Below are 26,105 nucleotides of genomic sequence, written 5' to 3' on the forward strand. Positions count from 1 at the left end.
CCTGCTGTTGTGTCCATGGCTTGTTTTGATCTCTGGCAAAAATGGCTACGCAAAATCTGCAAGGCATGTCAAGCAGCAAATTAACAGGATAACATCATCTTTTTTTCTGTTATTACAAAATATGGCAGGTGCTGACCACCTGTGATCAAGTACATCTAAAACAGCAGCAATGACTGAAGCTCCAGAGAATCTGTATCCCTCTCTGTGTTCCCTCTGCACCAAGTCTAATGTTTTCCCCCCTTTTATTATCATCAGTAATCAAAAGAAGTGTCAGCCAGCAATGTTTTTGCTCAATTAACAGCAGATCCATCAGTGCCCGTTTCTGCATTTCACAATCAATTAACTGCAACACACGCTGTACAGGCAATCAATCACGCTAAGTTTAGCACATTAATGAGGTTGTGGAGTTGTCTGGGTGTACTTGGTGTTCCACCAGCCAAACCCATCATTTCTTGTCACTTTGACATATTGTGACATACTATCAGAGCATAATGTGTGCGATAAAAAATAATCAACACTTGGAATTTTGCTTATTTATCCAAACATCTGAGCTCAAAGTTTATTTTTAATTTGATCGTGTGGGTAAGAATGCAGTCAACTACCACTTAAAACACAAGATGAAACATTTAGTGGTAATATACAATAAGAACTCCTGTATATTTTTATTTTCCAGAAACATAAATGTCAAATGTCAAACAAATCTTTGCAAAACAAACAAACAAAAAAAGAACATTTACTGCCACCTACTGGTCATGCTAAGGAATTACAAGGTGTAAAAGAGTAAACATTTGTAACTTTTCCATAAAGGCTTTGTGATGACTACTTTAATATCTGAATGATTGGCTCAGTGAAGATGAGATGGGCTGGCGACTTAATGTAAATTCTTCTCCACTCAAACCACAAACATCTTTAGGTGGGTTACTTTCATTGAGGCCAGGCTCTGGCATTTTATCCTGGAAAGGAGTCGCTTTCACACTACACTGACGTTTGAAGTCCCCAGCACTCTCAACGGGGATCTGAGTGGGTGGTAAGTGGAGAAGAAAGCCTCTTCCTCTTCCTATGAAAGGAAAAGTGGCGTTGGATGGCTGCTCTTTCCCAAAGGGCCTTCCTCTTCCCATCAGATCCATTCGTACTCCTGCGTACCCTCTGCCCATACCTGCTGACAGAGAACTGTTGATGGACTCTTTATTGATGAGGTCTGACACAGTGGCAGGAGCAGGATCCTGAACATCCACAGCAGGCCCACTGGTGACCCTCAAAGGGCTAAATGCAGACTGGTTAACAAGAAGCTCCTGTGGTGATGGTGAAGGAGATTCTACACTTGCAGGTTCAGACACATCTGTATGGTTTTTCCTTTGGTCTTCTTCTACAGCAGGTGAGGCCTGGGATGAAGACTGAGGTTTGGGGCTAAAGCGAGCCAGCAGACCCTGCTCTGTGAGTGGATAGTGACCGGAAGCCCACTCGTGCCTTTCGCGACGCATTACCTCCAGCTGCCTCAGGTCTCTGGGCAACTCCAACACACTTTCCTGTGGATACAAACAGTTGATTGGGACGGTTACTGCTAACCTTCAAGCTTCTGCAAACCTCACATGTCAATTCAATACACATAGTATTGTAGTATTGAGTAAAGAAAATGCCAGATTTAAGACCTGTACAGACACACAACTAGCCTGCTGTGATCTGTGGATGTTATATTTCAATCTGAAATGCTGCAACAAATTAGAGCTGATAAAAGGAAAAGCAAAATGTTTATTTTTGGCATTTATTTTTAACTTTTTCACATAATGTTATATTATTTCTGTTTAAAGCCATTTCGCATTAAAGCAGGGTACTGTAAAAACAATTAAATGAAAAGTGTTGACAATGACTTGTTGACTTACCAATAACTGGTAAGGACAACCTTACCACGTTGGTCTTCATTAACATTTATTTAATGCTGCACAAGTCTGCATGAGTGCAGATCATTAATATGTAGACAGAACCGAGTAGGCTGCATTTATTTCATGTGCTTTTGTGAATTGCACAGTTTAAAAATCATCTGAGAATTGCATCATATCTCATAGACCCTGTTTCTTACCTCAGCTATCATCTCTTTCCTTATTATTCCCAATCCGGAAGAGAAATCTCTCTCAGACATCTTGTACAAGGGCAGAGGGCAGCACTGACACTTTAAAAGATGGATGTGGGTTCTGTGTTTGAAAATTCTTCCGGTTGTATAGAACTCTATAGGAAAACAGCCCTCGGATCTTGCTCTGTGAGCTCACCAAACACTTTACCGATGACTTTATTGGCTCACTCGCTACTTTCGAATCATGCTGAATAAAATGTAAAATCCACTTTGTGAATTCTGGCCATCTTAACAGTTAAAAAGAAGGACTGCAAAAGATTCACTGGAGAGAAACTTGTCGAGTATGGTCAATTGGGCTTGTCTAAGAGACAAGCCCATACTCTGTGTTTTACTGATGATGGAGGAAAGAACCAAACATGCAGATGTGCAGTTACATCTCACTAGAATCAATGCCATACATTTTTACCAGATATGAAAATACTGTACATAACATGCATAAATGTCTTTCTGTGTGTTACTGACGTGGGTGTGTGTGAATGAAGCAGTGAAGGATAACGTAAACCTGTCCCACGCGTGAACGACAGAAAGCTGTCACTTTAACAGACTGATGACAGTGTTGATTAAATCCCGTGTTTCTATCACGTTGACCGACTTTTAACTGGAACAAAAAACTGAAATGGATTATTTCTTTGACAACAGCTAATTGTTTCTTAATTACCCACCATGCCAACATGCGCCAGTTCATCAGGCTGGTAATGGCTGCTGCTGAGGTAGGAATCAACCAGAGCCATGTAGTCTCTCATGAGCGTGTCCATCAGGACCAGTCTGAGCGGCTGTAGGTGGATCACTGATAGAGCCATCACCTTCAGCAGGGGTAACGGACAAGGCCGCATGTGCCACATCTCACTTTCTTCCTGTAAAACCATAAACCTGTTATAGCACCACATACCTATACAGCACAAGAAAAAGAATACCCTGGATAGGTCTGTGTGCTATACCTTAGTGAACTGTGACTTAATCTGAAGAGATGAAAGCTGGGAGGGGGGTGCCCTCAGATGGAGACTTAACACCTCATGGAGAGTACTGACTCTGTCAGGAAGGAAACCTCCCGTCTCTGAGTAGAAGCACATGACATCTGCCACCTAAAACATTCAAAGAGGACAAGAAAAAATTATTTCAAGCAAACAGACAAAACAGAGACACATAAAATGAAAAGAACAATATGGATAATTTAGAGAATAATCTAAAGATTAACAATAATGTGCATACTGCACACATACCTGAGTGTCAAAGACGTTTGCCAGCTTTACTCCAAACTGAGCGATCAGACATCCAGCAATGGCTCTGCAGTCATGGATGACCTGCAACAAATGTCAAACCAATATGCTACGGTAATCATAATCACTGCCATAATTTTAAGAGAGCTTCTAATGCAGTTATTTGTCACCTTTAAAATGTGCTTGCTCTCCAGGATCACGGCGAGGCCATTCTTAAAAGCCCGGGCTCCAAGTAACAGGACATCAAATAGGTATACTTTGTTTTTAGTGGCAATCTAGACGAATTAGGTTTAAGTTATTTTCCTTTTACTCTTCTCATGATGGAGTAGGAACAAAAAACCAAAAGACCGACAACTTTCTCACCTGCAGCCAACACAGTCGTCCATTCTTAAATACCTCAACTCCTTCAGCTCCCACACCGATCACGTGCTGTTTCTTGATGTGCATTATCTAACACATTTGGATACGGTACATGGGTCAAAGACATCGGAGTCATTTACACTTTAGAAAGCAAGCATCAAATCAACTTACAGCAGGTCCAAACTTCTCATGAAACTCATCAACGACTACAAAGTTGATGTACTCTTCTTCCTCTTCGTCATCATCTGCAAAAAGAAAAAGAAAATCCTCTCAAAAGTGAGATGTTCAAAACAAATGTGTAGCTCAGGGTCGTCTAATGCATGTTAACTGGTGGGCCGGACAACCTCCTGTCAATGCAAATGGCACATGTAGTCCCTGAGACGACTCGATATGAGCAAAAAAGGGCAATTTCAACACTACGTCAAATTCTTTCTGCATAATAAAGAAATGCTGTTGTAGTTAAGAAAAACAATCCTGTCAGGACTTCTCTTTGGGCTTAATTTGTAAGAAATAAACAACTGTGTTTTAACAACTGTGTAAAATTACAGGGAAAAAAATTTGGTACCAGATATTCCTGTAATTATAAAACTTAAAGTTTTTAATAATTTATTGTGAAAAAACAAACAAACATGTAATTTAGGTGTTCATCTATTACTTAATTAGTTTGGTGTAGTATAAATGACCATTAGCATACAGGCCTCCTTCATATTTTCCAAAGTTTTCCCAGGCCCATTCAGGACCCCGGGCCTTAGGTTTGACACCCCTCCTGTAACTGGTTCATCATAGCTGTACTGGAATAAATGAACTCACCCAATATGCCTATCTTCCTGTATGGCTGAAACTTTGCTACATCCAAGTGGTCCTCAGGTTTGTGATGGTGAATATTTCTGTGCACAATTTTGTACATTGAAATTTATTACAAGCCAGGGCAAAAGGCATTCTCACCAAAAGTGGCACCTCATGCATGTCTTACTTACTCACGGTCACCGTGCCCATCACTGGTAAATTCCACTGTTGAATTAATTATATAAAAAGTCAAGCCAGATGTCAGAATGGACAATGAAAGAATACTGTGCAGCTTGGTACAAACCTGTTCAGGTATTACTTTTCATGAGTGAACTCACCATTCAGAATCTCATGGCCAAAGAAAAGTTTTGTTCCGGGAAAACTACAGCCATCACCGCTGACAACTGCAACAAACCAGAAACCACAACTATCTTTCCAAGACACTAATATAAAGTCTTTAACAGTTTTACTCTCTTATATTACAGAAATAATTCATAAATAAAGTACAACATTAATTAAAAACGTCTAACCGTCCGCCAAAATCAAAGCTTTGTTGGGGAAAATACGTTTCACAACCCCGAAGAACGATGAAGTCTTGAGGGTCAATTTGATTCTCTCTCCCTTAAGGTGAGTCAGTAGTTTTACATCATCCACAACCATTTTAAATCATTTACGAGCTGTTTCAAGTGAATATAACAGTGTACTTGTTGACTTGGAGATATCCTTGTTCCCAATCAATGGTTAGCGGCTAGGCTGTTAGCTGCTTGCGATTAGCGCGCTGGCCGAGAATGTTGCGTTCAGGAGCTCTTCGTTACTTAATTATTCGAGCGCCTTGACTCCATAAAAAATCACTAGAAAAAAAACAACTAACACAGTTTTTTAATAACATTTACGGCTATCGGAAACTTTGCGTAAAGCAACAAACCGATGATTTTTAAAATTTTATTTCTGACTTTAGTGACGCTCTCTGGGATTAAACAATGTTTTTGTTTCCCATGACAAATGAAGGTAACTCCACAATGGGTCGTGCTTACATATTTTCAGCATTTTAAAACAAGGATGACAGAGTATGGAGGGCAACGAGTGCCAAAATTATTATTATTTTTTTAAAATTTAATTAAAATGGGAAATGATTAATTAATTTAATATATAAATAAATGATTAAAATTAGATTATCATCATTTAAACCACTTGATAAATTATTTAGTACTCTATTTCCATTTTTAATTAATTAATGACCCATTTAATTCACTATTTAACAATTTAGTTGTTAAATTAATTTTTGTGCTCGTGACCCTCCATAATCACGAGTTCAGCTCAATTTTTGTCATGAGCATAAAAAACCTCAACAAAAACAGTTACTACAGAGGTTGGTGGTCAGACCCAAGTTCAATTAATCTCACTGCTGAAGGGAATCTATGATTTGAAGAAAAGAGCTTGTACAGAAAGTACTGTCTTCTCGTGGATGGTGATTGATGTATTTGTGCAAAAGATGCTGAGGCTAATTTCCAGTACCTGCAAAAGGACAGCATCCTCTCAGCTGGACAGCAGATGACTCAATATATCCACCAGGGGGTGTCCACAGCTCAACTATTGAGTTAACGGCTGCAGGTCCAAGGTATTTGACTCTTTTTTCCTTGAATGTGACACTCTATGACATCATTTACACCAGTGACCACTGACTACCAGAATAACAACATAGCCTACTTGATGTACTGTGTGAATGTCGGTGTCTTATTATTATCATCCAACGCCATTTTCATGTTTCTAAATTTGCACGTTCACTTGGAGTGCATGGCAATCAGCAGATATACCTAAATCTATCACATGTCCGAAACAGTGCAGCTTATCAAAGAACAGTACCTGGCATGTGTTTAAAAGTCTACCATTTTCTTTCATCAGGATCCTTTTTCTGTTTGTTTAAGGTTGGGTGGAGACTCAGAGAGCGGCAGTATTTTCAAGTAATACAAAATTAGTATGTGTGTGTGTGTGTGTGTGTGTTATCTCAAGCAGCACATTTCTACAAGTAACACTGGGATAAGATAGACAGAGAGAGAGTGAGAAAGTTTGCTTCAGAAGTGCACTTAGATGCATGGGGGCAAGTTGTAAAGGTATCACCAAGCAGTCTGATAACAGCAGAGACACAAAAAAGGGTGCAGACACACTATCTTATCACAAGCAGCCAGCTGGTCTTTACACATATTCTCATGACTTCACTCTGCCCCCATGAGCTCAAACTAACACATGAACCCAAGCTGCTGGTCATCTGTAGATGGCATGCATGTAGTCATCTATTCAAAGGGAGGATATTCCGGTGTGCAGGAAGCAGAAAGCATTTAGACCTGAGTAATCCTGGGTGTGTGAGTGAGAACAATGGACCAGTGTGTTAATTTTCACATTTAAAATAGCCTCTCTCTCTCTCACACACACACGCACACACGCACACACACACACACACACACACACACATAAACAAGTACAAATCTTTTTTTTAAAAGATTATAGATAATTAATTAGATTAAACCTTCACAGTTAAAATGAAAACAGACAAATACATAATAACTGGATTTCAAAACCTTTTATACTCATACCTGCCGTCTGTGGCCAATGGGGGAGGTTCTGTGGGATCATGTGTTTAAATCGATTGATGTGGAGTTAATAGCGCTTTGATGCCAGTCGAATTCACTCAGTCAAGGGGCATGATTCACATTGCAAGTGACGTTGATAAACACGAAAAATTCTCTTGTCACGAAACAAGCATTACAGAAGGAAACAATAATCACCAACTAAGATGTTTTTTAACTCCCCCTTTTCAGGTTCAGGCATGCACCTTCCCCTCACAGCCATGCTGACTAAAGGGAACTACGTACAGGGAGTGGAGATAGTAGGTTTCATGACAGAGATGCCTCAGCTTTTCTTACATCACAGTCTTTACAGATGTGTATGCATTCTTCTTTTATGGTGTTCTTTAGTGTAGCGTTAAAGCCAGACAGAAAATTCAAATGCAAAGCTCCAGAGCTGATTAAGTATGATTTGGATGATCATTTGTTTATCTGTTTATGACAGGGGGGTAGAACTAGAGGATCAAACTTCTCCAGGCTTTCTTCTGACCTTCAACTTGCCAGCTGGCCTGAGTGTAATTTAGAAACCAACTCAGGTACGTCCCATTTCTCACTTGAGGAAAAATATCTCAGAAATGTGCTTCAGTTTAAAATTAATGAGACTATTTTCAATTTAAAACGTTCAGATCTCATATATTCATGGCCTCTGGAGTAAAACGTGAGCAGCCACAATCCCCCTATCTACGTTTGGATGGAGGTGATAAGACTTCTTAAAGCTCCTGAAAGATTTCAGGAAACATCTTCTTTGGACCACCTACAGCACAATAACACAATCCCTGATTTAAGCTGTAGTGGTAATGGAACCTGCAACCTCTGTTATCTGTTAAAGGAAGATCCACCCTTTCCTGTTCTGCAGAATGAACAAACATCTTTTAGTAAACCAAAGGAAGAATCACATTACACAGTGATTATCCAGAATGTACTCATATTAAAGGGATTTTTTAACCTCTGTGTTTATGTGAATATGTGAATTGTTATGGAATATCAGAAAAATGTGAAAATAAAAAAAATGTGATCAAGTTATAAATCATTACTAGAGTGCCAAAAGAGCGAGATAATAGGAGAATGTGCTTTTCATTTTCTTGGATGGAATGACTTCAACGAGCCCCCCCTGCGCCGCTTCCGTGATTAAAATCTTCAAGTATAAATCTAGAGCACGACTTTTGACGCAAGTATAATGACTAGTGAAGTGCGGAGTCCACTCCGTGTGAGTGACAAGCCCGACAGCAGCAGCACGGCCGCCCACTCACAGACAGGCTGGGTGAATCTTAATTGTGTAACGTTCATTGACGAGTCAGCACAATGCTTCTGAGACCGCGGAGGCGCACCGAGCCCAGCAGAGCGATGTAATGCTCCCATCGAGGAGGACACAGATGGACAGCCTAGTTCAACCGCTCGTCGCCCAGTACCTCGCAATGGGATGTCAGTCAAAAGAAAACCAAAACGAAAGTATAACATCAGAGGAAAAGGGCAGAGACGAAGCGTAAGTCGGCTCATCTTTTTGTGCTTTTACTGAGGAGTTTCTGGTTGGTTTTCTTTGGTGAAAACGTGGGCACCCGATCGAAGGTATCCCGGTTATTCCTGCTATTAGCTATTTATTAATGGCAAATGTGTATATTTTCGGCCAAAATGGTGTCAAAACTGATGCTTTCCACTTGTTGTTGCGCACAAGCGTGTTCAAGTTCACACGCTTCTCTGCGGCCAGACCTGCTCCGCTTTAAGCGCTTACATGCGTAAAACTGTTCCATTTGTAAGCTCTTTACTCTGGTCACTCGAGAGTTTTATGTGGATGTCCGCAATCAGCCGGTATTTCCCCAAGTTAAAGGAAGGAAATGAGAACAATGAATAGCAAAACACACCACGGGGGTTTCTTAGGTGTAAATAACACCTTCGAGTTGTGTGGCTGAGGGACGAATCCTTTAATGCGTGTGGGCTAATAACCTGCGCTCTCGTAAAATCATGGTTTAAGTAGTGTGCATGTACAGTCATACATGTTAATAGCAAAAGGAGAAAGGCACGCTTTCATTGCAGTTAACCCTCCTGTACCTCCTCCGCCCCTCACTGTTCTTTTTGTGTTGGTGTTTCTCAAGGAGAGTGATTCAAGGATGCACCTCCAGGTCTAGAGTTTCTCCTCCAGGTCGGCCTCACAGGTTCCACAAACCTAGTCCGGCCCATACCCCGCCGAATAAATCAGTAATGCCTCTGGGACACCTCACCAAGGGCGCAAGCTGGGAGGAGCTCATCCGAGCCTGCCTGCAGTCTTTTGGTAAGTTAGCGCTGACCTTCTTGGCTGGTTTGTTTTACAAGGTGAAGTCCTGCAGTGAACAAAAGACTCCAGAGGGTGTTTCTGCTCTATGGTTGTGTAACAGGTTATGCAGTCCTTCGGATATCAGAAGACGTTAAACCTTCAGGTTAATCGAGATCACAGAATGTTGTAGCTTAAGGAGTCTGTTTTTCTCGCCACTTTCTCTCGGCAGCAACAAGTTTAGGCAGGCCTCTAAAGAAAGAAGGGAGTGCTTCACGTTGGAAAGTAAAAAAGCGATTTCTTACCAAGGCTGACTTTATTTTTGTTTAGTGTAAGATTTCATGGTTTGAAGATAAAATCTCTTGTCGGTCTGATTTTGTGCCTTAATGCTGAAGGACACGTGTTTGAGGCTTGCTAATTTTTTTTTAGAAATGCTTTCTGCTGCACTCTATTAATTGTGCATTAATATTTCACTGGCTGCATGATATATAGAGGGCGTACTTAAATGAAAGAACAGCACAGCAGTGATTGTGTAGGCTATAGTTGGATCAATCAAGCAAATATCATTGGCTTCATCGAGTTGTCTGGAGTGCTCTTTGAGTTATGGTGATTGCATCTCTGAAGAGACAAGCTTTCAAACTGCCGTTGCCTGGTTACACAAATGCAGCAAGAGCAGTGGAGAAGTGTTACAATGGACTGCACATAAAATGACATCTCATAACTACATTCATCTGCAGAGATGCAGGTACTAATCACAGTCGGCTTCCCGTTGGCAGGATACAGAATCAGTGTGAAGGGTTTTAGCCCTATAGACCCCGTACACTTGAAAGTTACACCCTCAGTGTGTGACAGTGTCTCTCTGTCAGGATAATCTATTATGACTGGGGTTTTCCTTGCACAGCCTCTCCTGATAAAATGCATCACAGTTCTGGTCCTCTTGACTCACATCACAGGGGACCCCTAAGGTCCTCGAGTCCTGCCACCTTTTCAAATGTGAGAGTGCACGTAAGAGCTATTTGAAGGATTACCGGATGGCAGCTTCAAGCCTGGCTGAGCTGAAAGGTCAGATCCCTGAACGGTAGTCCTCAGATGCTGACCAACCTTTGAAATGCAGAGCACTGTGAGGTGTGGATCAATAGCTGTTGACATCATCTTTCTCCTTGGACCACACCAGGCTGTGCTGACCGCTCAGAACACACCCATATTTTTCTTTTTTTCGTTCTTGCTTTCTTTTTTGTTTATTACAGTACTGCTTGCATTTAATTTGCCTCTTTTTTGCAAATATTGCAAAATATTTATAAGCCATTAGAATAAGACACGCTATAGAAGTCGAGAAACAGTGGTGGGGTTTTTTTGGCCTGATGGAAAGTTTCAATCTTCACAGCTGTGAAGAAAACAATACTTTGTTTATCGCATAAGAATATTTTTTTATTCTTTATTTTTTTATTTATTATTTTATTTGTATTTATTTACCATCTACTCCCACATAAAAGCGGGTGCAGATGTTTCAGTATTTATTTAATTTTAATGTTTTTGTTGCAATGTATCTACTGCTTGGACACTTCATTAACTAACATCAAATCCCAATTTGTAGCTATGTAACATTAATGGCTACTTATTAAACATTTAGCATTGACATTTAGCAATTTCAAATATGTTTCTTTAACTCTTTCAAACATTTAGCCAGCAGCTTCGTTTGTTGCTCATTATGTTTATGTATTTCAAACATTTATCCATTCCTTTTAGCTTTTTTTTAATCCATTACAATTGGGTTTCTGTTAAAATGTATTAATTTTGCTTGCTCATGACTTTACATAACTACATATTGCACACAGATCACAATATCTATTTCACATCTTTTGCTTTTAGATAACGGTTTTAGTTACTCTTTCATTTCAAGCTGTTTATACATTTAGCCTTTAGTTTATTTAACCACTTAAATCCACTTTTATTAATCATTTTTGTAATTGATTATATGCAGTTTGGTTTTTTTTACTTTACTTTCTCCATCTCAGTAGTTTTTTTCTCTTTATTTGTTTTTTTTTTTTCCTGCTTGGGAATCACTGTTGTAAAGTACGAATGGAAACAGTGTTGTAGACACAGTTTCACCGAGTCCTAAATATTATGGAAGATTTTGCCCAGAGTACATAGAGATGACAATCTGACTCGGGTTCTTCTAAAACAAAAGGACCATCCAATCTGATAGCCTCTGTCAAAACAAGGAAACATGAAGTGCATGTTTGGATCGGCCGATGAATGTCGAAGATAACCTTAAAAGTAGGCCACCGGCCGCATGCCCACTGCAGTGTTTATCATCATTCGCCGGGCGGCAGCTTTCCTAATGTTCCAGTCACTAACAGCCAGTCCAGAGGGGATTTCCTCCCACAATTAACCCTACACAGGGAGGGTTAGTGGTTGGAAAATTGTGAAAAAAGTATGGCGTAATTGTTTGCTTTATGGAGACTCACAGCCTCCTGCTGTGCTTTTTTTACAGTAGGTCTGACTCTGAGTGTTAGTAAGTTAAGAGAGTATTAACTGATAATTCGATTAAAGCAATGTTATTATATCTGTGTTTACCATAAATGCCAAGAAGGAGTGGGAATTATTCTGCATGCATATGTCTTAACTTTAACTGCACCAAATCTTTGCAACCTGTATCACATGTGTCATTTTATGAGCAGCCCTGTGTTTCACTTGTCTCTTTTACTCTCTTAATGACTTGGAGGGTAAGGTCACTGACATTCGCTGGGTTTAGATGGCAGAGCCTGCGTGTTACAAACACAAACACACCCGATGCAGGATATGAGGGATGGATTAGTCAGCTGCGGCAGCAGTGGCAAGTTGCTTACAGATAACAAAGATTAGAAAACATGTTGCCATGGCATCCAAGGTATTTCCAAGGTGATATTGTTTAAAAGTGGGTCCTCAGACGCCTGATGTCCTTGATGGTGTAAAGACACTGGCAAAGCTTAAAGGGAAACAGCACGCAGCTTGAGAGTTCGCAAATGTTGTTCTTAAGGTTTTCAGCCCATTTTAGGGAGCACAGGGGAAGAAAGACACAAATAGTCTAGAGCTGCGATTAAATTCACTTCCTCTTTACATCAGCCACAAATTTACTGAACGATACAGTGGTTTTTGAAATTGTTGTGAAGATGAGTGGTTTGTTTGAGTGTGTGGGAAAATCACTTTTTGTGCTCATCCCGTCCGATTTTAAGAGGTCATTGATAAGAAATTTGTCTTTCTATTCGCGGTTTCAAGATGTCATTGTAGCGTGGAGTCAGACGAGCAAGATAAGGAAAGGTGGTCTGCATACAAAGAGAGGAAGTCAGATACATGCAAGGGAAAAGGAAGCAAAAAAAAAAGGTAGTGAGACAGGCGAGCAGCAGAAGTAAACACAATCAGAGGAAAAGGTAAGCATTCAGCGGAAAGGTAATGGCACTAGAATGTGGGCATAAGTTTAAGCTAACTGTCTCTTGTAAAGTGATGAAAATGTCTATGCTGGATTTATGTAGTACAAAATAAATGAAGAATGAGGAGGGTATTTCTTTAACATCTATTGATCCATAGACCCTCATCCCACCAACATATCTAGCATGCAAGACCATTGGCTGGGGTCCCTGCGGATAGGGTGGCCAAGCGTCTCATATTAGCAATCCTACTTGTCCAGCATGCTGACATAATGTCCCACATTTTGATTGGCTCCAGTGGCAAAGTGAACACATACTATGAGAAATGAGGGGCTTGAGTAAAGATGTGGGATGTATGTGTGCATCGCTGCTGAAACTCAAAGATACCACAGAGAAAAGCAGCTGAAATTTACAGTTTTAGTAGATGCTGCAAGAGAAAAAGGGGAAGACACAAGAGCACAAAGACTGTTACGTGAGTCTATAAAACACCATGTTTCACTTGAATAAAGTTGTGAAAACACTGAAATGCAATATTTGGTCTTCATATTATATGAATGCAAAATCTTAATAGCTTGCAAAATTTGTGTGTTTATTCTGTTAGTTCACAATATCAAAATTTCAAACTCCCCCCCTCAGCTTGGCCTGCATTTCCCCATATAAATATACATTTTGATACAGATTTATTTACTGTAAGCAAGAAACATCATGGCAACATGTTATTCTGTTTGCCTTCAAAACATCATCAGCTATGCGATTAACTTTCTGTGAGAAAACTGTGTGATGGATCTGAAAACCACATTTGAGTTAAACATGATGCGAAACCAAAAGGGGGTTTATCTTAGTACTAGTAGTGGCTTCTGTATTTAAAAAAATATATATATGTGTGTGTATATATGTATATATATATATATATATGTATATATATATATATATATATATACATATATATATATATATGTGTGTGTGTGTGTACGGTGGCCCTGAGAGGCCAAACGTACTGCATATATGCCATCTTTGAGTCATTTGGAATTCATTTGATATTCAAAACCCACCAGCCCCCCAAAAAAGCAACAAAAACCATGCCACAAACCCCCATCTGATCTCTGATAATCAAACAACAACAACAACAAAAAGCAGCCCTGATAGTACATTTTAATGTGATGTGCTCTGGTTGATTATATTTGATGAAAGGCAGGCAAAAGAATTCTCACCATCAGAGCGGGTTTTATCTGACAGTGTGGCGTGTGTTTTTGTACACCTCCTCGTCTTTACAGCGGCGACGCCTAACGCCAGCACGTGTGCGTTCGTTTTCTTTTGCAGACGCAAACGGATGTGTAAACGGGAACGGCCACTTGCTGAACATCACCCTGACCATGCACCTTCACCTCATCTCCTCCAGTGATCTGCTGGACAAACTCGTCTCTTTATATCCTTTGCATCATAAAAGCTTGGGGGGGGAAAGCTGCTGTCACAAGGCAGGGACGTGATTCAGACAAATCAGCGGCCAATTCTGGGCAGAAAATGTAGACCAAGATCAGACCACTTGTTCTGCCGTGTGCTGCTTTCATTTGGTTGTCAACAGCAACACGCAGTCAAGTTCATACTTGGCTCACAATGCAGCCTGTAGCTGTCAGTGTGTAAAATGTGATAGGAAAGTGGCAGTTCGTGTTTGCTCCTCCTGTCAGACATTTTAGATTTTGTACATCAGTTGCTTTCAGTGTGCAACTTTCCTCTATTCTGAGCTGGTGTATTCAATAGCAGGGAGTCTATTACCTTTCTGTATTTTGGTCTCTTTCAGAATGTTTGGTTCAGTGCTTTTTTATTTTCTCTGCTTCACACCGGAAAAAAAAGCATGTTTTTTTAATGCCTTGTGACTTGTGGTGAGGATCTATAATCTCAGCCTCCATTCAGGAAACAGCAGTGCCATCACAAAGCCCCTCAGAGGAGCTTATCAGCCCCACCGTGAGAAAGCCTTGTGGTTTCAGGTGTTAATTACCTCTGCCTCTTTCACATACAAGTTCTCTCCAGCTATATATAAACACAGACCCTCCACTGCCTAAACAGCCCCCCGCTCGCGCAGACCCACGTCAATGCGCGCACGGCCGAATGGCCCTCTCTGCTATTTTTAACCCTCTCGTTCTGTGCCCGAGACCCAAAAGGATGCATCAAATAAATACAGTGTGTGGGTTAGGATCAGGGAAGAGGCGCGGGGGGCCATTAACAGTCTTCGCCACAGTCTGGCCTTGGAATTGCGTGGGCACTTCTTCTGCTCCTATGACGCAATTAGCCTTTTTATGTGCATCACTGCAATCTCGTTCCTGCCAGTCGAGAGCTATACTGTCGGTTGGATAGAAATTCACAGCGCGGTGTTTTTCTGAGCAACACGTGCTAAAAGGAAGGCAGAGTGACCTCCGGAATGAATAATAGCCTTTCGAGCTGACAGCACTGTTTAAACTGCGGCACGTTTAAAGATCTGTCGCAAAACAATCCATATTATCAGTTTTTCTACAATATACGAGGCACCGATTCTGCGGTTTCTTTGTGCATTTTGTTGTTCTCTTACCTCTGTAAACCAGAATGATTCATTCCGTGATGCTCATCGGGAGTTTTGCTTCATGCAGTCGCCTCCTCCCACATTAACAAATGTCACTTGTGTTTGCCTTTTCAGTTTAGTTGCTGTAGTTTTTTTTTATTAATGAGTTTGTTTGCTGGAAAGAAGTTGCACAGTCACATCAACCATATGTTCATTATTTACTCCAGAAAAAACTTGTCTAGAATAACTTGCTGGCAAGACAAACAGCAGTGAATCCAAGCTTTAACTTTCAGATTCATCAGGTTTATGCTCATGTCACTTGCTCCTTAACTGAAGTCCTCACATTTAAAACGGCAGTAGACGGCGAGCAGCCAGCAGAGTGCCAGAGGATATGCTACCTCATCAGGTCAGTCCCACAAATTGAACACTGACTCAGAGTTCAATTTGGCTTGTTTTTACATCTCATTCAGATTGGTACCACGCTTTACTCTTACAGGCACTGGATCCAGGAATTCTGGATGATGTTCCGGTTGCACCACAGCTTGTCAGACAGCCTGGATGAGTTTCGGGATCTGATCCGAGAGCACGGACAGGAGCGACTTTGCTCTCTCCTAGAGACCAAATGGATGTAAGTGTTAATCTCCGGCCAGCTGGCCAACTGAGACATTAGGTCTACAGAACTCTCGGTTGCTTGTTGCAGTCATAAAAGTACTGAAATCAGTCACGATCAAGAATAGAGACTCTCACTATGAAGAACGCAGACCCGTAGTAAGCATGCTAAATCTTCCATTTTTTTATTGTTGTTGTTGTTTTTTATCATTGAAGTTGCTGTGATGAAACTGGACTGCACAGTTTTAAGTTAAATACTTGGATTGATGCTGCAGCTAACTATAATTATATTCAGAGAATAATCTGCCAATTAATAATTAGCAATGCAAAGAGTTGTTTTATATATATAATGTGAGAAATATCAATTTCACGCATATCACATGCTTTATTGTGTCTGATCAGCAGACCAATACTAAAGCAGCAACATTATTAAAAGTGGGGAAATACTTACATTTGTTAAGCTAAAATCATTGAACTGTAGAATTAAAAGATTAAAAATGGAACAAACTGATTCAGTCATATCCAAACTGCACGTTTTATAGCTGCACCATTTTTCTCTCCAGGAAGTGACCGCAAATAAATGTAATGAAACGCTCTGTGGGAGACTTCCATGAATCAACAAACAAACAAACAAACAAAAAAATCAATTTACAGCTTTTCAGTTTATGAAGTTTTGCTGCTACATAAGCTTTCTTCTGATGCAGTCACGTTTTGTTTTGTTGTGTACTTCAGAACTGAACGAGACTGGTCGTGGAAAGCCAGCCAGAAGATTAAAGCTAACTGCAGTAAAAAGAGGAAGGTGTCGCTCCTTTTTGACCACCTGGAGCCCATTGAGTTGGCCGAGCATCTCACCTACCTTGAATTTAAATCCTTCTGCAGAATATCAGTGAGTATAAACACACGCCAACTTAAAAGAACATTCAAGCGCACCTGTTTGTAGCTTATTAACACTTTGCTGTTTTGTTTTTGTTCTCTGTTTTGTTTTTTTTTAAATTACATTTACTAAGAACCATTAGGTGTTTCCTCCTGACAGGAAATGCTTTGCAGTTTCCGTGCAGCGGTTTATGCTCCTGTCTCTGCTCTCTTTGCCAGTTTGTAGACTATCAGAATTACATCCGCAGCTGCTGCATGAAGGACATCCCCGTGATGGAGCGTTCCATTGCGCTGTGTAACGGTGTCTCCCAGTGGGTTCAGCTGATGGTGCTAAGCCGGCCAACCGCTCAGCTGAGAGCTGAGGTTTTCACTAAGTTTATCCACGTTGCACAGGTAGTGGTTAAATCAACCCCCACTTCCACTACACATATACTTTCTGTGCTTACATTTCCTCTTCGCTTAAATCTATGTGCGGTTGTTCCAGCACCTTATCTAACTAGTGTTAATATGACTTTTGTTTCACTCTGAAAGCCCCTCACATGTTAGTAATTGTGTAATGCATATTCAGAGAGCTTGTAATGATTCTCAGGAGCTGTGCTGCAGGCTTTTAGGGTATCCAAATATCTTACCGATAGAAAAATATTATCTGAATGCAAGCTAATGAAGTCACCAAGTGGAACACGCTTAAACAATGAGGACTTTGTAGGAGAAGAAAAGCGGGAAATGACTCGTGAGTGTAGTCTCTGATCAGAGCAGGCTTGTTAAAACCACTCCAACGTGAAGCTGTGTGCATCCTGCTGAGAAGTGATACACTGGCTTCGGGGAGCCGTTAGGCAGGCTTGTACTCTGGAGGACCTCTTGCAACACTAATGCACCAGTCTGCTGCTGCTCACTGCTGTCAACCTCAAAACCCACGGGTGTGGAAACGAATTTCACACCATAATGCTCCAGTGACAGCAAGAACTGGAGAACTTATAAAAAAAAAAGTATAAAAAATAAGAGAGGGAAAAGCATTTCCAAAAAAAAGAGCAAACCATCAGAGTGCAGTAAGAAAAAGCCAACGATATAAGTGGCTTATGTAATGCCACTGTTGCGGATTATATAACCAAGGCTACCTGGAACAAGTTTAATTGCGCGTGTTTAGAAGTGTGTGTGTGCGTGAATGGACTGACGTGTGTTTCTTGTGCATGTCCGCCAGAGTCTGCACCTTATGCACAACTACAACACACTAATGGCGGTGGTGGGAGGCCTATGTCACAGCTCAATCTCCAGACTGAAAGACACCACGTCGCACGTACCGAGTGAAGTCACTAAGGTAAAGGGTGACTGGCGATTTAGAGTCAAGGATCAAAATACTGGAGAAAAATAACTGTAATATAATGATAAAAACGACTTCATTCCCCAGGTACTAAACGAGATGACGGACCTGCTGTCCTCTTGCAGAAACTATGACAACTACAGACAAGCTTACAACAAGTGTACAGGTTTTAAAATCCCCATCCTGGGTGTCCACCTCAAAGACCTGATCTCAGTCAATGAGGCCATGTCGGATTATGTCGAGGACAACAAGGTGAATGTCCAGAAGCTCCAGGCCCTGTACAACCACATCAACGAGCTGATCCAACTCCAGCAGATCCCACCCAGGCTGGATGCCAACAAGGACCTGGTTCACCTGTTGACGGTAGCGAACCGCTCGCGGCAACTTTGGGTTCATTTGAAATTGTTATGCAGCTTCATGTGATTCACCAAGTAGCGCTGAACACATACAAAGATGCAAATGAGTGCAGCATGTGGATTGTCTTTTTCTTGTGTGGGTGTGATTAGAGTCTATGATCTATGAGTGTGTGGGTGACAAGCTGAATGTGAATGAGAGTGAGTTCAGATTGCTGTATTGTTGTATTATCTGAGTGCAGTGTGCTAATCCTACTTGAATGACAGCATGCCTGTGAAGAGATAATAATTACCCCGCAACCTGAATTCACCTTCACCAAAACATGTTTCAAGGAGAAATCTAGAGACCTTTTTCTCATTCTGTTTACCTTCCATGCAGCAATAAGTGGCTTTTTTAATGTCTTGCAGCTATCCTTGGATCTTTACTACACTGAGGATGAGATTTATGAACTGTCGTATGCACGGGAGCCCAAGAACTGCAAAGCACCTGTGAGTGATAGCAACAGACACGATTTAAGTAAACATTTGTTTACCAGCTGGAAAAATTAAGCATATCAACAAACTAACAGATTATCTTGGGAAGCAGGATTATTCACTCTCTTTCTTTAGAGAGAGCAGCTGTTTATCTTGGCCTAATGCAAAGAGACTGAAACAGCAAGCCTTTCACCTCTTTGGGACCTGAGACTGGTTAAGCAAAAGTGTAATGATGCTTAACGGAAGCAAAGGGTTATTTGCTTTCTCTCAGAGATGAGAATATAGATTTGACTGTCTCTTGTGTGTGCTAAAAATGAAGCAATTACTTAGTCTGAAGACTGAAAATAAGAAAGTGCCTAGTCTGACATCTAGCCTGACATCCGTGCAACATTGTTGAAAGTGAACTTTTATGCTTTTGTTAAACTGACTAACTTAAGCGCAGTAATTAGCCTGTAATGTCTTGGTTGTTTCACCCATACACTCAGAAAAAGAGTCTTTGCCCTCATAATCGTACCTACGTAACAAATTTAAATTGAATTAAATTGCTTAAAGTTGTTGTCATTTTGGCCTTATTTTATGGAGTGTATGATAACTGAAACTCCTTTGGTCAGATGTTATTTTGCATGATGTGCTAAGACTAGTTTTTAATGACTGTTTCCTTTTTTAATCAGCCAGCCACACCTTCTAGACCTCCCGTGTTTGTGGACTGGGCATCAGGGGTGGCTCCTAAACCAGATCCTCGAACCATCAGCAAACACGTGCAAAGAATGGTTGATGTAAGCGCTTCCCTTTCTCAAGCCTCCACAGTGCGACTCAGCACCGCTGTTATCCAACCTCCTTATTTCAACTATTCTCTTGCATGATGCCATCCTGACAGCCTGCCTTCCCCGCTATTGTTCGCTAACAACTGAGCCACAATGCTTTTTATTTGTTGTCATTCGCAGTCCGTGTTCAAGAACTACGACCACGACGAGAACGGCTTCATTAATCAGGAGGACTTTGAGAAAATCGCTGCTAGCTTTCCGTTTTCCTTCTGTGTCATGGACAAAGAGAAGTGAGTCTCTTGACAGGTCACGTATTCGCTCAGAGGTTATTTATGACTTCAGGGGAGAGGAAGCAAAAGTGGCATTTGTAGATGTGTAGTGGCGAGCTTAGCAACCGGAAACATAAAATAGCTGCGGAATTAACCATAAAGCTGTCGCTAAATGTGTACATGAAAACCAGCACAACTGATAGTGACAACTTTTTTACAGCACCGGCTGCCTAAGTGGTATATGGTTTTTTACACACTGGGCAGATGAGTGGGTGTAGCCATTTATAAATATGGAGAGACATTAATGAAAAATTTTAAAAAAAACCTACAAAAATAACATGTAAATTATTACTATTAATAGATTTTTATTATAGCAGGTTCTTTTGCAATCATCCTGTATCATTCACAGCTCTGTTTCCTCTTTTAAACATCAGCTTACAATATATTTGTTGTGGTTTTTTCAGGGAAGGCCAAGTCAGCAGAGAGGAGATCACAGCTTATTTTATGCGGGCCAGTGTCATCTGCTCCAAGTTGGGCCTTGGCTTTGTCCACAACTTCCAGGAGACCACTTACATGAAACCCACCTTTTGTGACAACTGCTCAGGATTTGTAAGGAAACACAAACCTCCTTGGTGCTGTTTTCTAAAAAACGTCATTTGGGTTTTGCTTTTTTATGTTTACTCACGTAAATGTTCTCTCTCTTTTCTCTCACAGTTATGGGGTGTCATCAAGCAAGGCTACAGATGCAAAGGTGAATATGGTGCTCTCACTCGTGTAACTTTGGTATCTCTGGCCAAATGTCAGTTAACTCAAATACTTGGAGAGGTACACTCTGTCTTGTGGGGAGCAGGTGAAATGGAGTGTGGTTTTTCGTTGCGTTGCATGTTGCTAGTTGAACCTTGCAGCACATGACAGAAAGAGACTGCACTGAGAACCACAATTTTCTTCCCCCTCCCCCGTCCTTCTAAAGATCTGAGAACTATTTGTTTGCTTGACAGTAAGCATGCAAAAACAAGAGTCTGAGAGTTGCATTTGCAGAACAGATAGTGTTCAAAGAGAAGTGAGAAGTCAGTTTATTGAAGCTAGATTGACTTCGGTTCCTGTTGTGACATGTCGTGCATTCTTTTGGGCCTGCACAGACTGCGGGATGAACTGCCACAAGCTGTGCAAGGACCAGGTGGCGTTTGAGTGCAAGAAGAACACCAAAGTGACCAACGCCACTGACAGTCCGACCCCGAGCTCTACGCCGGTCACCACAAGCACTTCAGAGGGTGGGTTGTGTTGATGGGGTACACCCGCACTCAGTACTGTTAATCACACCATGTTTTTCTTGCACATGTTACCGCACAGTCTCACCTCAAATATGTAGGCAATAACAAATATCCGGCATGGAGTAATCGCTAATTTTCTGTATCATGTGCCATCTTCTGGCGGAAAGTTTTTAAGCCATTTGTTCATCGGTGAGACAGTTTTGTTTCCTGTAATCACTGCTTTCGACACTGCACAGAAAATAAAGTTGTTTTTTTCTCACCTGTGCCAAAAAGAGTTTGCAATGGCTGTAAGAAAAAACAATTCTTGAACGCGAGGTCAGGTCTGCTGTGAGGGTGATTTCCCTCTATCGCTAGGAACAGTTTCACTTACAGTAAAACTCAAGCTGCCCACCTGCTTTAAAAATGCTTCTATATTCAGAGCAGAAAAACTTTCGTTTTTGCTTATTATGAGCTGACTAACTAAGAGACTTCTTAAAATCATGGGGCCTTATTTACACAGGCTCTTTCAAAATTAGTCTTTCTGACGTACTGTTTTGTCATATGGTTTATTTGCCATGTGATAACTGAACTGAGTCTTTTTCTTTTTTTTTCCCTTTTTAAGGATCACTGATTGCTTAAAAATAACCTCTTTAGGCACAAAAGTTACTTTAAAGAGGAGTTTTTTAGTTAATAACATGAAATAAAAGAAACAAAAGAGTGTTTTAAGCTATGAAGGTAATCAAAGTTATATTTCAAAATATGTACAGTGATGTGTAAAAAAGACCCAAAATGTCCAAATCTACTAAATCAATTATTTATAATATTACGAGGATGAAGATCCGTTTTACTGTAGTTCAAATGGTAAATGGGCGATCTTCTACTCTACTTGCACAATCAAAGCGCTTTATAAAGCATGTCTCATTCATTCAACTATTCACACCCAGTCATTCTACGGCTTTTCTAGTGCTTTCTATCTAGCATTCACACGCATTCACATTCTTAAGAACGCATTGCAGAGCAACTTGGGGTTCAGGATCGTATTCAGGGATACTTTGGTATGCAGACTGGTGCAGCCAGAGATCAAACCATCAACCTTCCAATTAGAAGATGACCTGCTCTACCTCCTGAGCTACAGCCACTGCATAATTGGTAATATACACTCTCTGGCCACTTTATAAGGTATACTAGCAGTTGCCACTAGTGGTTTGGCCTTTTTATTGCATAGAGTCAACTAGGTGCTAGAAACATTGCTCAGAGGTTTAGGTCCATTATTTGCATGATAGTGTCACACAGGTTTCATATACATCATACAAATCTCCTGTTGAGCCACATTGCAGTAGGGGCTTTATGGGACCCTTTAGGCAGCAGAAGACCGCCCCTTTTATGCCCATCTGCTTGTATTTACCAAGGTTTGCAGAAGAGCATGTGTTTTGCATTTAAAACATATTTGTGATAAGTGAACAGGTGTGTATAGTAACATGGCAAGTGAGACAAATCTCTTTTTAATACTATGCATAAGGCGATGTCTGGAACAATGAATACCAATACCAAAGTCTAAAAGTAAGTTTAGAGTCAGTGCAATGTAAATATTTTTCTGCTTTCTGAAGGAGAAAATATTCAGGCTATGGCAAAAGATTTTAGTTAAAGGTTTGCCTTTACACTAAAGAGTGTAGAGTATGTTTTTGACTTACTAAGCAATAATTTGTTAGCTGATAACCAGGTTTGAAGAGTGTTAAAGTCAAACTGCAGAACTGTTGAGGCTGTAAAACAGAGGTCTTTGATGTATAGACAATAGCGTCATCTGCATAGAGTAATTAGTTAAATAGGATATAAAAAGAAGTGGTGCTAGGATAGAAACTAGCAGCACCCCTTGCTGCTGAGTAATCAGATCCGATTTGCACCCACTTAAAAACTGCACGCCGCTTTCTGTTGCACAAATAGGACTTAAACCACATCAATGCCTGTTGGGAAAGAACAATAGCATGGAGACTGTCGGTGAGAAGATGCTGATGAACCAAGTCAAATGCATTGGTAAGCTTTGTAAGATGACTGTGATCAGCAAAAAGGAATCATTAGTCAATTTTAGCCCTTTAATTTTAGTTGTATCATATTTCATACATGAGTTTTTGAGATCTCTACATCATCAATGTGATTTTTATTTTTATTTTTATTTTTTTGAAAAATGTGTTGTATACAATCAGACACAAGCAGTGCTACTGTGAGCAATAAATTGCACAAAAATGTTGGATGTAGCTCATGGTTCAGGCTTTACAGCGCTAAGAGAACAATAGCTGTTTCTGTCTGTTAATGTGCATTTTGAAATTAACAGAAATAATTACTAATCGTGTCCCTCTGCCCAGGTTCAGAAGAATGTCCTTTCCCCTACCCTCCAGACGACAGGAGAGACTGGAGCCCGGACTCCCCAGTCACTTCCAGTTCGAGGCCTAGGAGAGTTCATAGCTACACCCAGACAGATGGACCCGAAGTATCGCCCACCTCAGCTTCTCTCTTAGTTCCAGCAACACCCACCCTCACCTCATGTCCCAGCCCAATACCCCAAAGAAAACAGCGATACTGTGCCAAATGGGAAAACAGAGCTTCTGTTGTGCAAAAGCCTAAAGAGCCAGAGGAGGAGAGCAAACCTACCTATGAAACTCTGGAACTGGTGAGTGTCACACTATGAATTATACTCTGCTTTTATGCACCATATCGCCCACTTGTTGTTTTAATATAAGGTTTCTTTAACAGGAGAACCAGAAGCTCCGTAAAGCTAATGAGACACTACGTAAGAAACTAAAAGACGCAGAGCGGGAGGTGGAGATACTAAAGACATTGCTGAAGAGGCATGCTCTCCACCCAGTGGAGGAGGACTCCTCCTCTTAGACTTATACATACACTGACGCTTCAGCAAGGGGACTGGTGCTGCCTCCATGTGGCAGCAGGTATGAATCCTAATTTATTGATCATGAACAGTGCAAGTATTTTATCAGTATAATGAGATGAGGATAACATGATATAAAGGGGAATACGTTGCACAAGTTGTTTTCATCAAGAAAGGAAAATCTGTGTGTCACCAATAATAAGGTTAAGGAATTTCTTTAAAGGTGGTGGATTTTATAAAGCTAAATACGGTGCAATTTAACAACTTGGTTTTTTTTAAAGGCACATTTATCCAAATTACTTTTTAGAGGGAAGATGGTTTAAAAAAGGCTTTTTAAAATTGCAAATCTGGAGTAAACAGGACAAGCCCCTTTAATGTTTTCAGCAGCTTAGAAAGGTGACAATCAGTAGCTTGAGCATTACTTAATTTATTTAGCTAAAAGTGTGCAAACACAAGGCATCATTGAATGAAGGAATGCAGTATTTTTAGAGGGGAAAAGGCATTTGCAGAATGTGTTTGATCAATTCTTGATCAGTTAATGAGCTTAGCTATTTATGTTAAACATAAAATGGAAATCAGAGGCTGCAGTAAAATGTGTGAGCAGCGGAAAAGGTTATCAAAAAGTGCATGTCGTTACTAGCAATGACAGGAACCCACTGAGCTTAGAGCAGCAGAATGAAAGTTGGGGGAGGGCTCACATGTACAGGTTGCTTTATATTGTTTTCACTGCTCATTTCAATGCACAACATGCTTCTGTCAATATTTACTGTGTGAAACACTACACACTTCATATGAACAGTGCGATATCGGAACATTTTGTACAGTATAGTGGTACTTTCATGGAGTTATTTATGCTTATGTTGGCTTCATATTGATACTTAAAAAAATGGCGGGTGCAGCCATGCTATTTTGATGTAGTGTGGCCCATTGTGTGAGTGTTGTACTGTGAGCTGAGATATGTGTTTGTGATGTACATGTAATGTATTGTAAATACAACGTACACACTGTGCCATTGTACTCATGTCGAGGTTCATCCTATTTCTCAGTATTGTTCTCTTATTGTTCTAATAAATAATTCATATTCTATAGTAAACATTTTCCTGTGTTACTCAGTGTGACCACTGGGAGTCACCAAAGCGTCACCATAAGAAGGATTTCAGATTCATTTTAATGATTGCTGGTTTTCCGTTTTTAAACACAGAGGTATTCTTTGAATGCTCGAGTTAGCTGTTGTATGACTATTTCTAAGAATGTGCCCAGCAAATTGAAATGAGTGGTAGTTTAAAATAATAACATGCTTTTTAATGCTAAGTTTGAAATATATAGTATTTAACAACATCCACTACTAGTTAAAATAAATGGCACATCTCCAACACATTGTTTTGCAAGAATCCACAGACTTGTGCTGAAACATAAACCGTTAAAGACAGCATGTATCACCCTGTCTGCCAACTGTGCCAATCTGGCCTGTCCCTAGAGCTTTGCTGCAGGTAATGAGTCTGACTCCACAGTACATGTTGGCCTGTAGATAATGAGAGGGCAACTGTCTGCTGTTGCAGGAGGAAGGACTCAAACGAAGGACCTAATAATTCTCTTTTTTTGTCACTGCTCACTGCAAACAGCAGGTGATTTACACACTACTATATTCCCGGTGCTGTGATTCAGCATGTCTATATTTCTATAGCTGTATTTCATCAGATAAAGAAGGCCACTGTCTGAAAATATAAAGCATTTCCACATATATTGCATCTGTATTGTTGCCTGGACCAGGATAGCCTCTTAGGCACAGGAGCAGTTCCCAAGCCTAGCCTTGTGGTGACAGCTAATTTACTTTTATTTGAATGTGACATCCAGCTGCTGGGGAGTAGCTCCTCGAGTCTACCAGGCTCCATGCACACTAATGCTGAATAATTTCCAATACCATGGCTGGCTGAGAGAAAGTGACAGAAAGAACACGTGTTAAACTTGAGAGAAAATGTCATCTCAAAGGCTGCTTTTTTTCAATCAAGGCTGTGAT

At 40.5% G+C, this 26,105-nt stretch overlaps 2 protein-coding genes across 4 annotated transcripts; one reads left to right on the forward strand and one right to left on the reverse strand.

Moving 5' to 3' along the window:
- Positions 1 to 518: 518 nt before the first annotated feature.
- exd1 (exonuclease 3'-5' domain containing 1) lies at positions 519 to 5,471 on the reverse strand. The gene is made up of 11 exons (XM_003447800.5): positions 5,022 to 5,471; positions 4,830 to 4,895; positions 4,683 to 4,716; positions 4,516 to 4,592; positions 3,877 to 3,950; positions 3,709 to 3,795; positions 3,516 to 3,620; positions 3,349 to 3,429; positions 3,067 to 3,210; positions 2,791 to 2,982; positions 519 to 1,526 (listed from the first exon to the last, which is right to left on the reverse strand). The coding sequence occupies exons 1-11, from the start codon at positions 5,149 to 5,151 to the stop codon at positions 825 to 827; spliced, it is 1,692 nt and encodes a 563-aa protein (XP_003447848.2). The 5' UTR covers positions 5,152 to 5,471; the 3' UTR covers positions 519 to 824.
- Positions 5,472 to 8,282: 2,811 nt separating this feature from the next.
- Positions 8,283 to 25,002, forward strand: LOC100699303 (RAS guanyl-releasing protein 1). 3 transcript variants are annotated; one of them, XM_013272925.3, is made up of 17 exons: positions 8,283 to 8,678; positions 9,203 to 9,378; positions 14,085 to 14,190; positions 15,641 to 15,703; positions 15,794 to 15,925; positions 16,639 to 16,792; positions 16,999 to 17,172; positions 17,978 to 18,094; positions 18,185 to 18,460; positions 18,859 to 18,939; positions 19,596 to 19,700; positions 19,869 to 19,978; positions 20,422 to 20,566; positions 20,672 to 20,708; positions 21,097 to 21,228; positions 23,568 to 23,872; positions 23,956 to 25,002. In XM_013272925.3, exons 2-17 carry the CDS (start codon positions 9,309 to 9,311, stop codon positions 24,088 to 24,090), a joined length of 2,142 nt encoding a protein of 713 aa, XP_013128379.1. In that variant the 5' UTR covers positions 8,283 to 8,678; positions 9,203 to 9,308; the 3' UTR covers positions 24,091 to 25,002. The 3 variants fall into 3 exon arrangements, with proteins under 3 accessions (XP_013128379.1, XP_005453333.1, XP_019204572.1); XM_005453276.4 differs by having other exon boundaries at positions 8,283 to 8,595; XM_019349027.2 differs by lacking the exons at positions 14,085 to 14,190; positions 15,641 to 15,703 and having other exon boundaries at positions 8,284 to 8,595.
- The last annotated feature ends 1,103 nt before the right edge of the window (positions 25,003 to 26,105 follow it).

Source organism: Oreochromis niloticus, linkage group LG19, assembly GCF_001858045.2.
Source record: "Oreochromis niloticus isolate F11D_XX linkage group LG19, O_niloticus_UMD_NMBU, whole genome shotgun sequence".
Taxonomy (NCBI): Eukaryota; Metazoa; Chordata; class Actinopteri; order Cichliformes; family Cichlidae; genus Oreochromis; species Oreochromis niloticus.